This window comes from Chrysemys picta, chromosome 6 (genome assembly GCF_011386835.1).
Source record: "Chrysemys picta bellii isolate R12L10 chromosome 6, ASM1138683v2, whole genome shotgun sequence".
NCBI classification, from domain to species: domain Eukaryota; kingdom Metazoa; phylum Chordata; order Testudines; family Emydidae; genus Chrysemys; species Chrysemys picta.
Genome location: NC_088796.1, coordinates 6,428,621 through 6,444,420, shown reverse-complemented (window position 1 = coordinate 6,444,420; position 15,800 = coordinate 6,428,621). Strand labels below are relative to the sequence as shown.

At 45.3% G+C, this 15,800-nt stretch overlaps 1 protein-coding gene across 15 annotated transcripts in view; it reads left to right on the top strand.

Moving 5' to 3' along the window:
* CELF4 (CUGBP Elav-like family member 4) overlaps nucleotides 1-15,800 on the top strand; it is an 874,489-nt gene that overhangs the window by 715,338 nt on the left and 143,351 nt on the right. For all 15 annotated transcript variants that reach the window (XR_010602081.1, XM_005296185.5, XM_065598684.1 and 12 more), the window contains exon 5: nucleotides 2,042-2,121. Coding sequence is in view for 14 of the 15 variants with exons in the window: in XM_005296185.5 (XP_005296242.2) it covers nucleotides 2,042-2,121 (80 nt within the window). In the remaining variant the exon portion in view is untranslated. The remainder of the gene's footprint in view (nucleotides 1-2,041; nucleotides 2,122-15,800) is intronic.

Sequence of the window (15,800 nt, the reverse complement as noted above, 5' to 3'; positions counted from 1 at the left end):
TGTTTTTAAACACCACCACATATAATGTCTATTGTGTTGTTGCGTTTCTTTGTATACTGCATGTTTCACTTCATGTGGCAAAGAGTACACAATATTTCCCCCCCAAATTCCTGCATGTTGTTCCATTTCTTCCCCACTAGCATATCAGGGTGAGCTGTCCCAGCAGAGACCTCCAGTGGTGATACCCATGGGATGAGCTGCTGCTGCTGTCACCATCTGATGATGCCTATAGTGTACTTTTGGCTGTGTTTCTATTCTATTCTATTCTATGCGGTTTCTTATACTGCTTAGATATTAGGAACCAAATCCTCAGATGGATTAAATCAGTGTAGCCCCTGCTGAGTAGCTGGCCCTACATTTTCAAGTGTTTAACGGTATTGGGTGCCTCTGTTTGAGGGACTTGCAGAGGATCTCAACACCTTTGAGGGGGACCTTGATTTTTCAGGAAGTGATAAACTAAAAATCAGGCACCTTTGAAGACATTTGGGCACCTGAATTTGTAGGCAGCAAACTTCAAAAGCGCCTTCAGTGCCTAACTCATTTATTTCAATGGGAGGCGGGTGCAGAGGTGCTTTTTGAAAATTCCTCTAGACGTCTATCTGCATTTCAGGTGCCTAACTACCATTGGTCCTTTGTCCAGAGCAAGAATTTCAGTTGACCCTTACCTCAAAACCCAACAGGGAATGACTGCAGAGGGGTTGTGTTGACACCCTGTGGGTTGAACAGGGTAAATTCTATCTCCTCCAACCCTTGCATAGCTCCCACTGATTGAGGCTTTGTGCAGAGAGGGTGGATTTCACTCCAAGAGACAAAGGACCACAGTTTGACAGCTGCAGCCAAAATTCAGGGCTATTAGACCTGGAAAGCTTTTGTATACTTGCTAATCATCCTCTTTTTAGAGGCAGAAAGTGCAAAAGAATCTCTGAAAATACTTAAACACCCTGATTCTGGATTATTTCTGATTAGTGAAAAGGAAGGTGAAGTATCTCAGGAGTCCAGGAATGCTGGTCTGTGATTATTTGATAATCGATCCTTATTGTTTCCAGCTGAAGTTTATCTATCTCACTTTCTCATGATGGTCTCCCCTTAGCCCCTTATAAATTAGATCCCTTTAACAACAATTGCTGCACTTTCCCTGAGAGGCAGTCTGAGCTTTTGGGGGAAATTTTACAGGTTCCCAATTACATTTTAGGGTTGGGCTTGTTTCCTCCCTCCCCCCCAAAAAACCCAGTGTTTTTAACTCCCATGCTTTCAATAGCCTCTTTTGTAATCCTCAGGGGTATGTGTGGGAGGATAGCCAGGTAGTATGAGAAAGGGCTGAAAGCTGGGACTTCTGGGGGTTTTCTCACCTCGGCCATTGCTTATGTGAAAGTCAGCACATCTCTTATCCTCTTCTGTGTCAATTCAAATAGTTCTGGTAATACCTTCTCCATACTGATGATGTGACTCTCCCTGCCCCTGACACAGGGCTTACTCCTGGGTAAAGTTATGATATGGTGCTCATCATGCTAGTACCTGAAATGCCTACATACAAATTCACCACTCAGCCCCCAAACCTGATAGAAGAGGCTAAGAGAAATGACCTCTGAATGCCTAAATGTAACCCCCAGACCTTTGTGTGTTGTGTGCTCTCTCTGGCTGACACACAGAGGATGTGACTCTGTTGCAGCCCACAGCTCCAAGAAATGGCTCTCCAGCTCAAGTGGTCATGACACTTGCTATTTAGTGCTGGAAGTCCAAGGTTCTACAGCTGGCCGTGGCCAAGGTGGTGGCCATCCCATAAATACAATTCCCGTTCTCACCTCTCGCGTCAAAAGTCATCACCGCAAGCTCTTTGGGGCAGAGATAAGCACTTACGGACTGTAATGGGGGGTGCCCATCTGTGGCACTCTACAAACAGCAAATAATGGATGTAGATAGGAGAGCCATGTGGGTTTTCAATAGAGTAAATCCCTTTCGCGTGGCTGGCCGCGGTTAGCCGCCTGCTGCTATCGGGTCTCTGTTTTTAAAATCCTTCTCTTTCCTCTCCCTCCTCTTGCAGGGTGTGCATTTGTGAAATACTCCTCGCATGCAGAGGCCCAAGCAGCCATCAACGCCTTGCATGGCAGCCAGACAATGCCGGTGAGTAGCAGGCTAATGGAGGAGAACGCCTTGTGGGTCTATTCTGCCCAGGCTGCCCAGAGGCCTGATGAAGGGGCAAGGGGAGGAAGGGCTGATGATTTATTAGTGCTTTCTGAATCTTCTTCCAGGAAAAATGGATAGCAGCTGAGGCGTGTGGGGCCTCGGGTTTGTTTAGCCACTCAATTAAAAGGCCAGGGTGGCACTGATATCGTTTCACAGACATGTGAGCTCAAGAGGCGCAGTGTCCCATGACCAGCAATGATAGAGTTTTGATTGTCTGCAAAGACACACAGTCATAAATGTTGTACCAGCTGGGCCAGATTTATCCCTGGGGTAACCCCACTGGTTGCCCAGGGATGATTCAGGCTTGTTGCCAGTGTCTAAACGCTTTTTCTTTGCCAAGGAATAACGGTCTATATGGGAACAATGAGGAGCCTTTTTGGTGTTCAAAGCAGAGAAAAGCACACAAATATGACAATTCTCTGATCTGTGTTATGTATCTGAAGAAGTGAGGTTTTTACCCACGAAAGCTTATGCCCAAATAAATCTGTTAGTCTTTAAGGTGCCACCAGACTCCTTGCTGATTTTGTAGATACAGACTAACATGGCTACCCCCTGATACTTGACAAATATGACAGAACCAGAATTTAGGGCCAAGCAGTACTCTAATTTGCACCTCCGTGCAACCACCGAAAAGTGCAAAGTGCGGTTCTTATCCTCATCTCTACAGCTTAGAATTAAAAGAGCTGTGAAGATATTTAGAGTCTTGCTGGCCATCAACCTCAGATCACTCCATTTGGACAAACGCCCGGTAGGGTTGAGGTTCCAGCCTGATATTTGGGGAAAACATGGAAGGCTTATTTTGCTCGTTCTCTGACACTGACTCACTCACTTACACAAAACACACACACACACACACACACACACACACACACACATGCATCTGCCTTACACAGAGGAGAATGCACAATTTAGTAACCTTAGGGAGAGACAATTTGGCCTAACATTTTTTGCTTTATTATTATTGGTTTGTGACTTTTATTACTAATTACCAATAAGATAAATGCTACGAGGATAAAAAAGTACATTGACAAATTGGAAAGGGTTCAGAAAAGAGCTACAAGGATGATTTGAAGTCTAGAAAAACCTGCCTTAGAATAAGAGTCTTAAAAAGCTCAATCTCTTTTGTTCATCCAAGAGAATGTTAAGAAGTGGCTGGATCCTGGTCTACAAGTATCTATGAGGAGAGAAGATTTTAGATAGGAGAGAGCTCTTTCGTGTAGTAGACAAAGGCAGAGCAAGATCCGATAGCTGGAGGCCGAAGCTCGAAAACTTCAGAAAAGAAATGAAGTGCACATTTTTAACAGTGAGGGTAATTAATCATTGGAACAACTTGCCCAAGGATGTGGTGGATTCTCCATCATTTGAAGTCTTTAAATCAAGATTGGCCGTCTCTTTCTAAAAGCCCTGCTGTAGCTCAACCAAAAATTATGGGCTTGATGAAAGAACCACTGGATGAAATTCTCTGATCTGTGTTATGCAGAAGGTCAGACTAGTTGATCATAATGGCCCCTTCTGGCCTTAAAATCTACAAATCTCTCAAGATAGCGTTCCCAGACCCCAGTCAGGGATCTGGGTCTCACTGGGCTCGGAATTGTACACACATGTAGCAAGGAGACAGTCCCCAAGGGACTTACAATCTTTGTTAAAGACAAGATGCAAGAGGTGGGCAGGGGGAACCACAGGTGGGGGCTGAAGGAAAGGAGGAGGGTGAAGTAAGGGTAATATGAGCATGTTGTCATGTAGACGAGCTTTGCACAAAATACAGCTCACCACCAGTCCAGCTGTTATCCTGCCGTCTTCCTTTTTCCTCATCATCCCTCACCACTCAGATCTATCTCTTGTGCATTAGGGGTCAGAGTTTGCATGGAATTTCTCCTCTGCCACCCCAGTGAATCAGCTGAGTTTCTCAGGGTGAAGGTCAGTGCAGAATTTGGACCGTTGCCTCAATTGTTTTTCCTGTTCACTTACACCAGAGGGTTATTACCATTTCTGTCAACTACTTGTGCCTGAAATATCCTTGAATAACCAAACCTTTGGCTACTTAGAAGGCATTATAACTTTAGCTTTACTCTCTATAGTGCCTTGCATCCAGAAGGACTCCAAAGTGCTTTACAAGTCCCACAAGAAACCCCACAATCCCACAGGACCAAACCCACAAGCAACCTCAGCACCCATCCATTTCAATGGAGCTGAAGGACATTCAGCATCTTTCAGGATTGGGCCCTAGAGAGAGAGAATAGAGCCACCTCGGGGGTAGAACGTGCCAGCTGTTTAACAGCACACAGCAATACTACACTGAAAAATTAGACAGGAAGTGGAGAAGTATACTGCAACCTCTTGAAAGTGGAGGAAAAATTAGCATTTATTATTTGTATGGCATCATTGGGGGGCGAGGGTAATGTGTTTTTCAGGCAAATGAGAACATCAGGGGTTCGATCCTGGCCCTATTGTAGTCCATGGGAGTTTCGCCATTGATTTCAGTGGATGCAGGATTTCACCCCACTAAGCTTAGTCAGAGTGAGATGGGCAATACAATGAGAAAGGAAAGCGGGCCACGGGGGAAGGTGAACAGAGAGCAAAGGGTCAGCAGAAAGCATTCCTGGGAGAACATTATGGATCAAAGACCAGATCCCCAGCTGGTGTTAATGAGCATAGATCCCTTGGAGACAGCTCATCTGTTTTTTTGCTGGGTCCTGTTTTTTCTCAGAATCTTCCTTTTGAGGTAGGAAGCAAGGAACAATCCATTTCCAAATGACCAGACTGCAATTTGACCAGCGCCACAGAATTATCGCTCCTGCTCTTACCAAAGGTGCAAAACAGTCATTAATGACCCAAACGGCTAGGGCCTTGGGCCTGGTTCTTTGTGAGAGCAGTGCCAATGAAACTAATCAGCTGCGTAATGGCTGCAGGTCCAGTTGTGACGCTCTGCTCAGGACACCCAGAACTGTAAGCCCCTGTGCTATCCCTCTGCCTCAGCACCATTAGCGCTAGGCCAGCTTGTCCGGCTGCAATGCCATCTCCAAGTTGTCCCTGTGGTTCAGCCAGTTTAAATGGCTCATCCTCATGTACAACCAACGGGGCATCCATCATCATTCTTGTCAGGTCTCGAGTCATTCATTCTTGCAGCAGGCCCCTGTTTCTCCACAGCTGCCAGGATTATTGCTCCGCTGTGACTTCCTGTTCACACAACATATGCTACCGAATAGTTTCAAAAGGCAACTTTCTTTTGTGAAAGTTTTTTTTAAAACCCTTTCCTTGGCTAGAAGCCTGGCTGCCATTCATCACACACCCTGTACCTCTGCAAAAAAAATTTTTCTTCCTTAGAGAGACCAGCAACAGTGCAGACAATGGTGGTACAAAAGCGCCGTTCTTTGTTCCAAAGCAACTGATTCAAGGAATTACTGCCCATAAGTCCTTTGCTTCTGTATAGGGTCAACAGTTTCATCCACAGATGTTGACTGATGGTGCTTTTACGGCCTCGTCTACCATAGTATCTAAGCACCTCACAATCTTTTCCTGAGTTTATTTTACTGACTCTAAATCCTTTCATTCTATATGAGGCCAACAGTTTCATCCACATTTCTCTTTCTGTGGTACTTATATGGCCCTCTTTAGCCTGGGTTCCATGGCTTCTGTCACTCTGTCCTTTCCTGGTTCTCCTCCTACCTCTCTGCTTGTTCCCTCAGCATCCCTTCAGAGGAGGCTCCTCATCCCCCTCCCTCCAGCTTTCTGTGAGGGTTCCACAGGGCTCCGTCCTTGGTCCTCTTCTCTTCTCTCTCTATACCTTCTCTCTCCACAAATTCAGCTGCCAGCTCCAGGCTGACTCCTCACTGATCCACCTCTCTACACCAGACCTGTCTCCTTTTGTCTGAACTCAAACGTCAGCTTGCCTCTCTCACGTGTCCTTGTTGATGTCTAGTGTCAGCTGAAGTTGAACATGGCTAAAACAGAGCTCTTGAATTTCCCCCCCATTCCTGTCCCCACTACTTCCTTTCTCAGACAACACCAACATCTTCCATTTGGGCCTCTCTAGTTCCTCGCATCTGGACTGTGTCTAAATCTTGAAAATTCTTTCTGCACAACATCTCTAAGATACGGACTTCCTTATCCATCCTCATGGCTAAAACGCTCACCCAGACCCTCATAAGCTCATGTCTCGATGACAGCAATATCCTTTCCTCTGACAAATGCCATCTTGCCCTGCTCACATCCATTCAGAATGCTGCTACAAAGATCATTGTCCTACCCTGTCATTCTGACCATCTCCCCTCTCTCCCTGAATAACTCCACTCGCTCCCCCTTCTCTATTGCATCAAGAATACGCTACTTGTCTTCATTTTCAAGGCCTGCCGTGAACTATCCCCACCCTATTGATCATCTCTCACTATCAAAATGTCAACTCCCACCTTAGATCAACCAATGATGCCAGCCTCCATCATCCATTTGTTACACTGTCAACCAAGCATCTTTGTGCTTTCTCCCCTGCTGCCCCACACACTTGGGAGGAGCTCCCCATCAACATGCATAGAGCAACTTCCTTATTCTCCTCCATATGCCTCATCAAAACTCTCCTTTGCCATGATGCCTACAAAAAACTTAAGAATGGGTACGCTGTTGGTGCACAGGGACCACTGTCTATCATGCTGACCAATGTTGTTGCATTGTTTCCATGTACTCCCGCATTGGTCTGTCTGTATCCATCTGTTTTCTCTTGTCTTACACTTAGATTGCAAGCCCTTTGGGACAGAGTCCGTCTTTTTGTTCTGTTTCTGAACAGCGCCTAGCACAATGGGGGCCTGGTCCTGGACTACTAGGTACTAGGGTAATAACAAATCATTATTATTCAGAATTAAGTGTAGACATAGTGTAGGTCTCTCAAATCCTATGCTGGTGCTCTAGTCAGTGGATCATCCTCTGTCCCATCCTATTAGCGCTTGCTTGTTCCCTTCAGTTTCCTTTAAAAATCTGCTGGTGGTACCCAGTGCAAAATTAGAGTTTATTTGGGAGTGAGCAGACTCTCTAGTTAATCCTAGTTCAAGAGCTATGGATAGAGACCGGTGATCTGGAGAGAGAGGTGTGATCTTCACAGGTGCTGACCAATCGCATCTCCCCTGAATTTCCATGGGATTTTTGCCTGATCAAGGCAAAAATTTAAGACTGCACAATTTGGCCTATTATTATTGTCCGCTCTAATAATGGAATAAACACTAAAGGTGCAGGGGATTGGCATGGTTAAGCACCCAAATGTTCAGTTGCTCAACCAGAGCGTCTCAGGGATGCAAGGTCAAACTGGAAATATTCCTAAGGGAGGATTTCATGATTGACTACCAAGGCTTCTTTCCCCAATCAAGCCACCCTCTTAGTATTCCAGCACTACTTCATCAGGTTCCAAGTCCTTACACTGACCTCCCCGGATATTGGACCGGTCCCCCAGTCCCAGCAGGAATCAGGAAGGGCACACACAAACCAAAAATTAAACTTATTTCCCTCAAACAAGTGACCGGAATTCTTTAAACTTCTTCAAAAGTTAAGGGTTGTGTTTGGTGGCACAGATACACGCTTATCGCCTCGTAGATGTACTTGGTGACTTTTTCAGGGATCTTCTCCAGCATCGTAAACCTCCTGGAGAAGTGAAGGGAAGATGCTGCTGCCCATTAAGCTCTTCACAGCACTTGCTCCTTCTCTGAAGCCCCAAACAAGCTGTGGGGTGGTATGGAAGTGTTTCCACAGTGCAAACTAGAGATACATGATGCTGCATGCTGCCCTACTCCTGCTTCCCAGTCTAGCTCATAAAGATGTTTCCTCCCTAGAGGATGGCTCTTCAAAGTACTTACGTGGCCTCTGTCACCTCTAATGTCTCACAGACATGAATGGTAAGGTAGGGAAGTATTCTGATTCCCATGTTATGAGCAATAAGCTGAGGTACAGAGAGCAAGGTCACACGGTTAGGTTGGTTTTTTTTTTTACTATACTATTAAAACCGTAGTGTCTAGGAGCCCCAGTCGCAGCCCCTTTGCGCTAGGTGCTGTACAAAGACAGAACAAAAAGACAGTCCCTGCCCCAAGGAGCTTACAAGGAAAGAAAAAAATGGCTTTTCAGCTACACTTTGAGGAAAGTGTCTCCTCTCCACAGAAGCAGTCAACTTTTCCTGGCAAAGCTGACAATGGAATTGTTTTCATCTTGAAAACTTTTGGGTTTGGGGAGTGTTGACAGAGTCACTTTTTTTTCTGCTGAAAATAAAAGCCGTTTTCAACCAGCTTTAGTCAGTACCCTGTCTTCCTCCAGATCCTTCCTCAATATCCCCTCTCTCCCATGAAGGCAATGGGAAATTCCCAGTTGCTTATGACTAGCTTGACAGCCAGTTGATACTTCTGCCATGGAGTGTATTTACTTGAGTTTTTTAAACAACCAGAAAAGTACTGATTCAGCACCATCGGCCATGTGTCCTACTGCTCTTTACCCCAGCCATGACCCTGAACATTCTGAGGTCTTCCTAGCTTAGACTGTATTTAATAGCCCAGAGAAGCAGCTGTTTTGCTGCCTGTACTCGACATGGAAATTCTCTCTTCAGGCTGGAACAGATTTTGTAGTTCACTAGACTGGTGGGATGAAAACTCTGGATCAGATCACGTAGGTCATAGAATATCAGGGTTGGAAGGGACCTCAGGAGGTCATCTAGTCCAACCCCCTGCTCAAAGCAGGACCAATTCCCAGCTAAATCATCCCAGCCAGGGCTTTGTCAAGCCGGGCCTTAAAAACCTCTAAGGAAGGAGATTCCACCACCTCCCTAGGTAACCCATTCCAGTGCTTCACCACCCTCCTAGTGAAATAGTGTTTCCTAATATCCAACCTAGACCTCCCCCACTGCAACTTGAGACCATTCCTCCTTGTTCTGTCATCTGCCACCACTGAGAACAGCCGAGCTCCATCCTCTTTGGAACCCCCCTTCAGGTAGTTGAAGGCTGCTATCAAATCCCCCCTCATTCTTCTCTTCTGCAGACTAAACAATCCCAGTTCCCTCAGCCTCACCTCATAAGTCATGTGCTCCAGACCCCTAATCATTTTTGTTGCCCTCCGTTGGACTCTTTCCAAAATTTCCACATCCTTCTTGTAGTGTGGGGCCCCAAACTGGACACAGTACTCCAGATGAGGCCTCAGTACTCCAGATGTATGTCACTGGATCAGAGTTACTAAAATATTTATTAGTATAACAAATTCATGCTGCACCTGGGGCCATCCTGGTTGTCATGCTCCTGCAGTCAGTAGCCACCTGGCACTTCATGGTGAGAGTGGCGGTAAAACTCAGATCCCCGCTCCCAAGCACAGGTCCCTACCATGTAAACTCATGGAGACGCTGCGTTACATGTTGGAGCTGATGACACACAGCTGAGTGATTCTGCATTCAACCAGTAGAGGGCAGTGATACCAAAATTACTAACCTGTAACCTACAGTATTATTACTATTGGTTTCTTTATTATACATTCCTATAGTGCAGCTAACCTGTACAGTGCTTTACAAAGCGTAGACTGAGACCCTTCCTTTACAGTGTGGTGGGGAGGAGAGGGGGACAAACAGCTGTTGTCATTCAGCCAAGTTCGGGATGGGGGTAAATGCAGAGAAAGACTCCAGGAGAGGTGGAAGGAGAGTGGGAGGAGATGGGCCAGTAGAGGGAGGAGAAGAAACAAGCTACTGTGGTCCTGATGAAGTTGTATCTTGTGCAACTCGTATGCACAGCGGTGGGGTTGTGCCAAAGTGCTGGGTAGGCAGAAACTCCCCAGGAGGAGGGGCGTGGTGGCTGCGGTGAGCAGGGGCCCACAATGCCATACATCAGCTGAGGTATTTTTAACAATTATTTTGATATAAACAGCTCTGAACTTGAGAAGCTCCATGTAAATGGGAAGCAGTGGGGCTTGTAATTAGGTTTGTGTACACTTTCATAAATTGCTGGGAAACATCAAAGCCGTGATAGAAGGCTGTGGTGCACTTTATTTCTTTCTTCTGTTCTTCTGTTAATTGAACGGTTGATGTGTGGATAGGAAGTGCTGGCTTCATGGAGTACTATTTACAGACCCGCTGACAGCTGCACTGTGAAAATTAACAGGAACAGAGCAGCCTCCGTCACAGCTTTTCCCATAAGGGACTTACTTCAAATTGGATCATTTCTTTCATAGGAGAAACTTTCCTTGTCTCGTCCCTCTCCCCCCGCCCCCACATACACTCCACTTCCCATTCCCTGGCAGCTACCTGGTTTTTAATTTTTTTTAAAAGGCAGTTGTGTCATTTTCTGCAAAGTTGGGGAGCGTTTGACCCAAACCCAAATCCTGCCATATTCCATTCATGCCAGGAAGCCTCACCCATGAGAATTCAACAGAGCTCCTCACTTGAGTAAGTTTGGCAGGTGTGGGTCCCAAGAGCGTGCGGCCCGCTCCTTTAGATGCCAAGCGATGTTCTGACTTCAGGGGGAGCAGGGTGGGATTCACCCTAGCAGTTTCCTTCTCCACAACTAGGCTCCGATGGCTTGTACTGACTGTTTGTATTGCGGTAGCCACAAGAGGCCTCATCTAAGTTGCTGTCTCTTTGTGCTGGGCACTGGGTAGACACCATAAAAGAGAGCCCCTGCCCTCAAGCTTACAGGCTAAAAGGCAAGACATAGCATGTAGGTGAAACAAACAGGGGGGAGGGAGGATGGCAGTGAGAACAGCATGGTTTGACTTAGGCCTTGGCTACACTTACCCAGTAGTTCGGCGGCGAGCGATCGAACTTCTGGGTTCGACTTATCGCGTCTAGTCTGGACGCGATAAGTCGAACCCAGAAGTGCTCGCCGTCGACTGCGGTACTCCAGCTCGGCGAGAGGAGTACCACGGAGTCAACGGGGGAGCCTGCCTGCCGAGTGTGGACCAAGGTAAGTTCGAACTAAGGTACTTCGAACTTCAGCTACGTTATTCACGTAGCTGAAGTTCCGTACCTTAGTTCGAATTAGGGGGTTAGTGTAGACCTGGCCTTAGAGGAACATTGTGCACAACTCACAGATGTAATAAGCCAATCGATAGAAATGATCACAGCAGCTGCACACCCTAGCCCCAGCAGAGAAGAGTTAACTCAAGGACCCTTGAATGTCTAAAATATTAAGACAGGTTTCAGAGTAGCAGCCGTGTTAGTCTGTATCCGCAAAAAAGAACAGGAGTACTTGTGGCACCTTAGAGACTAACAAATTTATTAGAGCATAAGCTTTCGTGGACGAAAGCTTATGCTCTAATAAAATATTAAGGTTAACAACACAGTGAGGGTGATTAGAAAGAAATCATGGCATTAACAAGAGTCAAGTTTAATGGCACCCTTCCACCCCTTTGCCTTCCAGTGCTTGTGTTCATATGTCACCTCTCTGGATTGCAAGCTCTTCAGGGCTGGCATCTTGTCGTTACCCCTGTCAGTAAAGGACTTAGTGGACTGCTGGTGTCGGATGAGTAAATCATCGGCATCATCAAGTGTTTCAAGGGAACCATTTGCACTTCATATTCTTTGTTGAATGCCAACAGTGGGCTTGGCACTGTGCAATACACACACTGTCCCAAAGAGCTTGGGGCTAAATCCACAAGGAGACGTAGGGGTGTCAGAATTCAGCATCATAGCCCCTTGCAGCCTCGTGAGTGAGGCGCCTCAGAATGGGAGCCGCAAAAGCCAGCGTGCTGAGAGGGGAGCCATCTAAGGTAGCCAATGGGAGATGTTGAGGTGGGAGGCCTATCTCCAGTTGGGATTCTCAGCCAGGAACTGCGGGTAGGCACCTAAGCAATTTCTTGCAAGAAAGGTGGTAGCACATGCCTAACGCCAAACAAAAAGGGAGAGAGAAGGAGGTGGGCCTCTGCCTTGTAACCTTTATTCCAGTGGTTAGGGTACTTACCCAGGATGTAAGAGACCCTGGTTCAAATCTCCTCTGTATCTGATGTAGAGAAGGGATTTGAACTTGGGTTTCCCAACGCTCAGTAGTTGACCTAGCCACTGGACTATTGGCTATTTGGGAGGAGTTGGTCTCGCTCTCAAATTCTTGAGAAATCTTTCCCAATTAAAGTTTTGTCAAAACTGATATGTTCCCACAAAAAGTTTCAGTTTTGAAGAATCGGCATTTTCCGACAATAACATTTGGTCAAAAGATCCCATCCAGACGTATGTGTTCCCCAGTCTCTGTTTGCTATCAAAAGTTACCACAGCCTAAAACTTAGGGGTCAGTTTTCCCTCAGTCACCAGGTCCCCCAAGAGGGGATAGACCTTTAGAGTTTGGCCCACCCCACTCCTGCCACCACCACCACTTGTTTCACTTCCTTTAGCCAGAGGTTCCGGTAGCACCCCGGCAATAATATCTCTTACGTCCTACAATAAAATAAAATAAAATCCCAGGGCAACGTTCCCTTCCTTCCCCATTGTTTCATAAATGAACTAATAAATCAGATGTTTCTAGGCCCCGGAATAGAATGCCAGGCAGCCCGGCTGCCTGACAGGGGGTATGAATCATACCAGCACCGAAGATGGCCTTTTGGGGCCTAAGCACTCAACTGAGCTGCATTTCCTCTCTAGTCACATCTCCGTAGCAGTGCAGGCATCTGGCAGGACAGCTAAGAGGCCCAGGGGAGTTGATAGGCTTCAGTTGCAGTCTTTCTCTCTCTTTCTTCCCTTCAAACTGTTCTGCGCTGCAGAATTCATTACCTCCAAATGGGCTAAGAGGGATAAGCGATAGTGAGCCTCACATCTTTGCTTTAGACAAAAGGAGCTAATTGGCGCTATAATGTCCTTTTATGGCTCCAAAGGGAGGAAGGAACTAAATCAACAACAGGAGGAGGTTGCCGGGGGGTTGGGGAAGAAAGACGCAGCAGCGGAACGTTGTCGAGGTCTCAGTGCCATCAGAAGCATTCCCCACAGGGTATTCCACGCTCAACACCTGTCTCTTTTGGATGAAATTAGAACCTGGGAGGGCTAAAATAATTTCCAAGCACTGACCTTTCCTGAGGGACTACAGCCATTTATAACCCTAGGGTCCTAGAGACATAAAACATTCCCTCTCTTACAAGGGGATTTCTAGCCCAACAGGGGGAATTCCATTGGATAACACAGAGCTCCTGTATTAAGAACACCTTCTTCCTGTAGAAGAGGAGGAATTACAGTCCCAAGACTGGATCTTTATCACTTTGATGGTTTTCTTTTCCTTTCTTGCACCTTTTTCTCACTAGGATCCTGCTCTAAAGCCCAGTGAAGTCAGTGGGACCTTTCCATGGGCTTTCGACCAGGTTTGAATCACTCGGGATGCTTCCACCTATTGTCCTTGAATCCATGTCTTCCAGCCAGCTCACCCTTAAAGCACGATATCTTCACTGGATGGAACGAAGAAGTTCCCATGAAGTCTCTTCAGGAATGAACAAACCCCTTTCCCGTAGCCTACACAGATAATCCTCAGGAATTTGCCTGCATTTACCCATTCCAGAATGGCCTTTAGTTGTAGGTGACTTGGTTGGTTTTGGCCAAAGCGGTCAAATGATGACCAAGATCGTTTTTAAAGGTCAAGATCACAATACCAACGTGCAGATGAGATATTAAGCCGAGACCCTTGCAATTTGTGGTTGTGAAGGATCCCATAGTATTTTTGCCAAAATTAGATTTATTAATCCAGGTGTCCCAGCCAAATTCCAATGAGTTCTGGGTTCCTAAAATCCCCTGGCGGTTTCAATCAGATATGATATTCTGCTTCATTTCCTGCTCTAAACTCTTGCCTGGTCCTGTGGTACACTGTTCAACAGTTGCCATGTTTCACTCATAGATTCCAAGGCCAGAAAGGACCAGTGTGATTATCTAGTCTGACCTCCTGTATAGCCCAGGCTAGAGATCTGCGCCCAAAATAATTCCTAGAGCAGGTCTTTTAGAAAAACATTCAATCTTGATTTAAAAATTGTCAGTGATAGAGAATCCACCACAACCCTGGGTAAATTGTTCCAATGGTTAATTACTCTCCCCATTAAAAATGTATGCCCCATTCCCATTTGTTTCAGTCCAAATGGAAGCGGATTCTTTGGCATATAAAGGGCTAAATCCTCAGCTAATATAAATCAGCATCACTCCATTGAAGTAAATGGAGCTACACTGATTTTACACCAGCTGAGGGTAGAGCTCCATATGGCTGTCATCGTGCGGTGCCTCAGTTTCCCCATACGTAAAATGGAAATGATAATGCAAAGGTGACATCAGATTAATTAACAGAGTGATGGTTGTCCATAGTTTTGTGATCCTGAGATGGAACGTGCTGTGGAAGTGCAAAGACTTATTATTATTTAGGCTATCATAGTGAAATGTGTCAATACAGAATGGATACAGTATAGAAGTGATTTGTAACATGCTTTAATGGGCAGTATATTTCTAACTAAATAATGTTATTGCAGTATTCCTTAGCCTGTGCAATATTCCTAATTTGCTGGCCCTTCTTTAACTTTTATTTCTTTTTAAAATCATTCCAGTCTAGTCTACTGAAGTTCTTAAACCAAACCATCACGTTGGTATCTGAGCAGAAGTATTATCCAATGGGTAGGGTGCTGGAGTGACCTAGGGTCTATTCCTGGCTGAGCGATTGACCTGCTGTTTACGTTTAGACAATTCACTTCTCCTATCAGTGACTATGTCCCCTCCCATTTTTTGTCCATCTTGCCTATTTAGATTGTAGGTCAGGGGACTGTCTCTATATGTTTGTACCCTGCCTAGTGCAAAGGGTCTTGATCTTAGCTGGGTCTCCCATCATATAAATAATTGAGCTGCTCAAAACATTTTGTTCAAATTTTTTTCCCATAAAAAATGTTTTTTTCACAGTAATGAGGTTTATTTTCAGAGAATATCCATTTTCCAAAAAAAACCCCAAAAAACAGATTTTCATTGAAAAAATAAAACCTTAAAAAAAAAAAAAAAAAAAAAAAAAAAACCCTAACGAAAAGAAAAAATGTTTGGGGGGTTTCAGTTTTTCTATGAAAACCCAATCAAATTTAATGAAAACCTTTTTTTTTTCTTTTTTGTCAAAAATTTTCATGGAAAAAAATACATTTTGACCATTACTAAACAATAACAATCGCCTTCCAGTAGTGCATGAAGCGACGGGAATAGCTCTGGCGTGTGTAAATTTATTATAAATAGATTGAGCCACAAAATTCAGCTCTGGAGTGGGATCCAACCTTTTCTAAAGGGTTGAGTTATTTGGATTTGGGGTTTTGATTCGGGGGCCATCTCTAATATCTGAGGTATGTATAGTTATTCCTAGTTAAAACCAGGTACAGTTTCTCCACTAGTTAATACTTCAGTTACCCTGCAGGAAGCAATTACTTTAGCTCAGAGTGATACCAACTCACAAGTGTGTGGGGGAGTAAGACCTAATCAAGCATCTACTCCAAATAAATTACAACTCAGGAGACCTGTGGATGGAAGTACCTGCAGCTATCATCTCTGCTTAGACATTCCCTTACCAAGGGAGTAGCATTATCAAAGGCCTCTGTCACTCTAGTGCTGGATGAATGTCTCCTATCTCCTTCCGTCTCTGTCACCCACGGCTCGAGCGTGTCTAAACTGGCTCACAGGACTCTAAAGTTAAATCGCT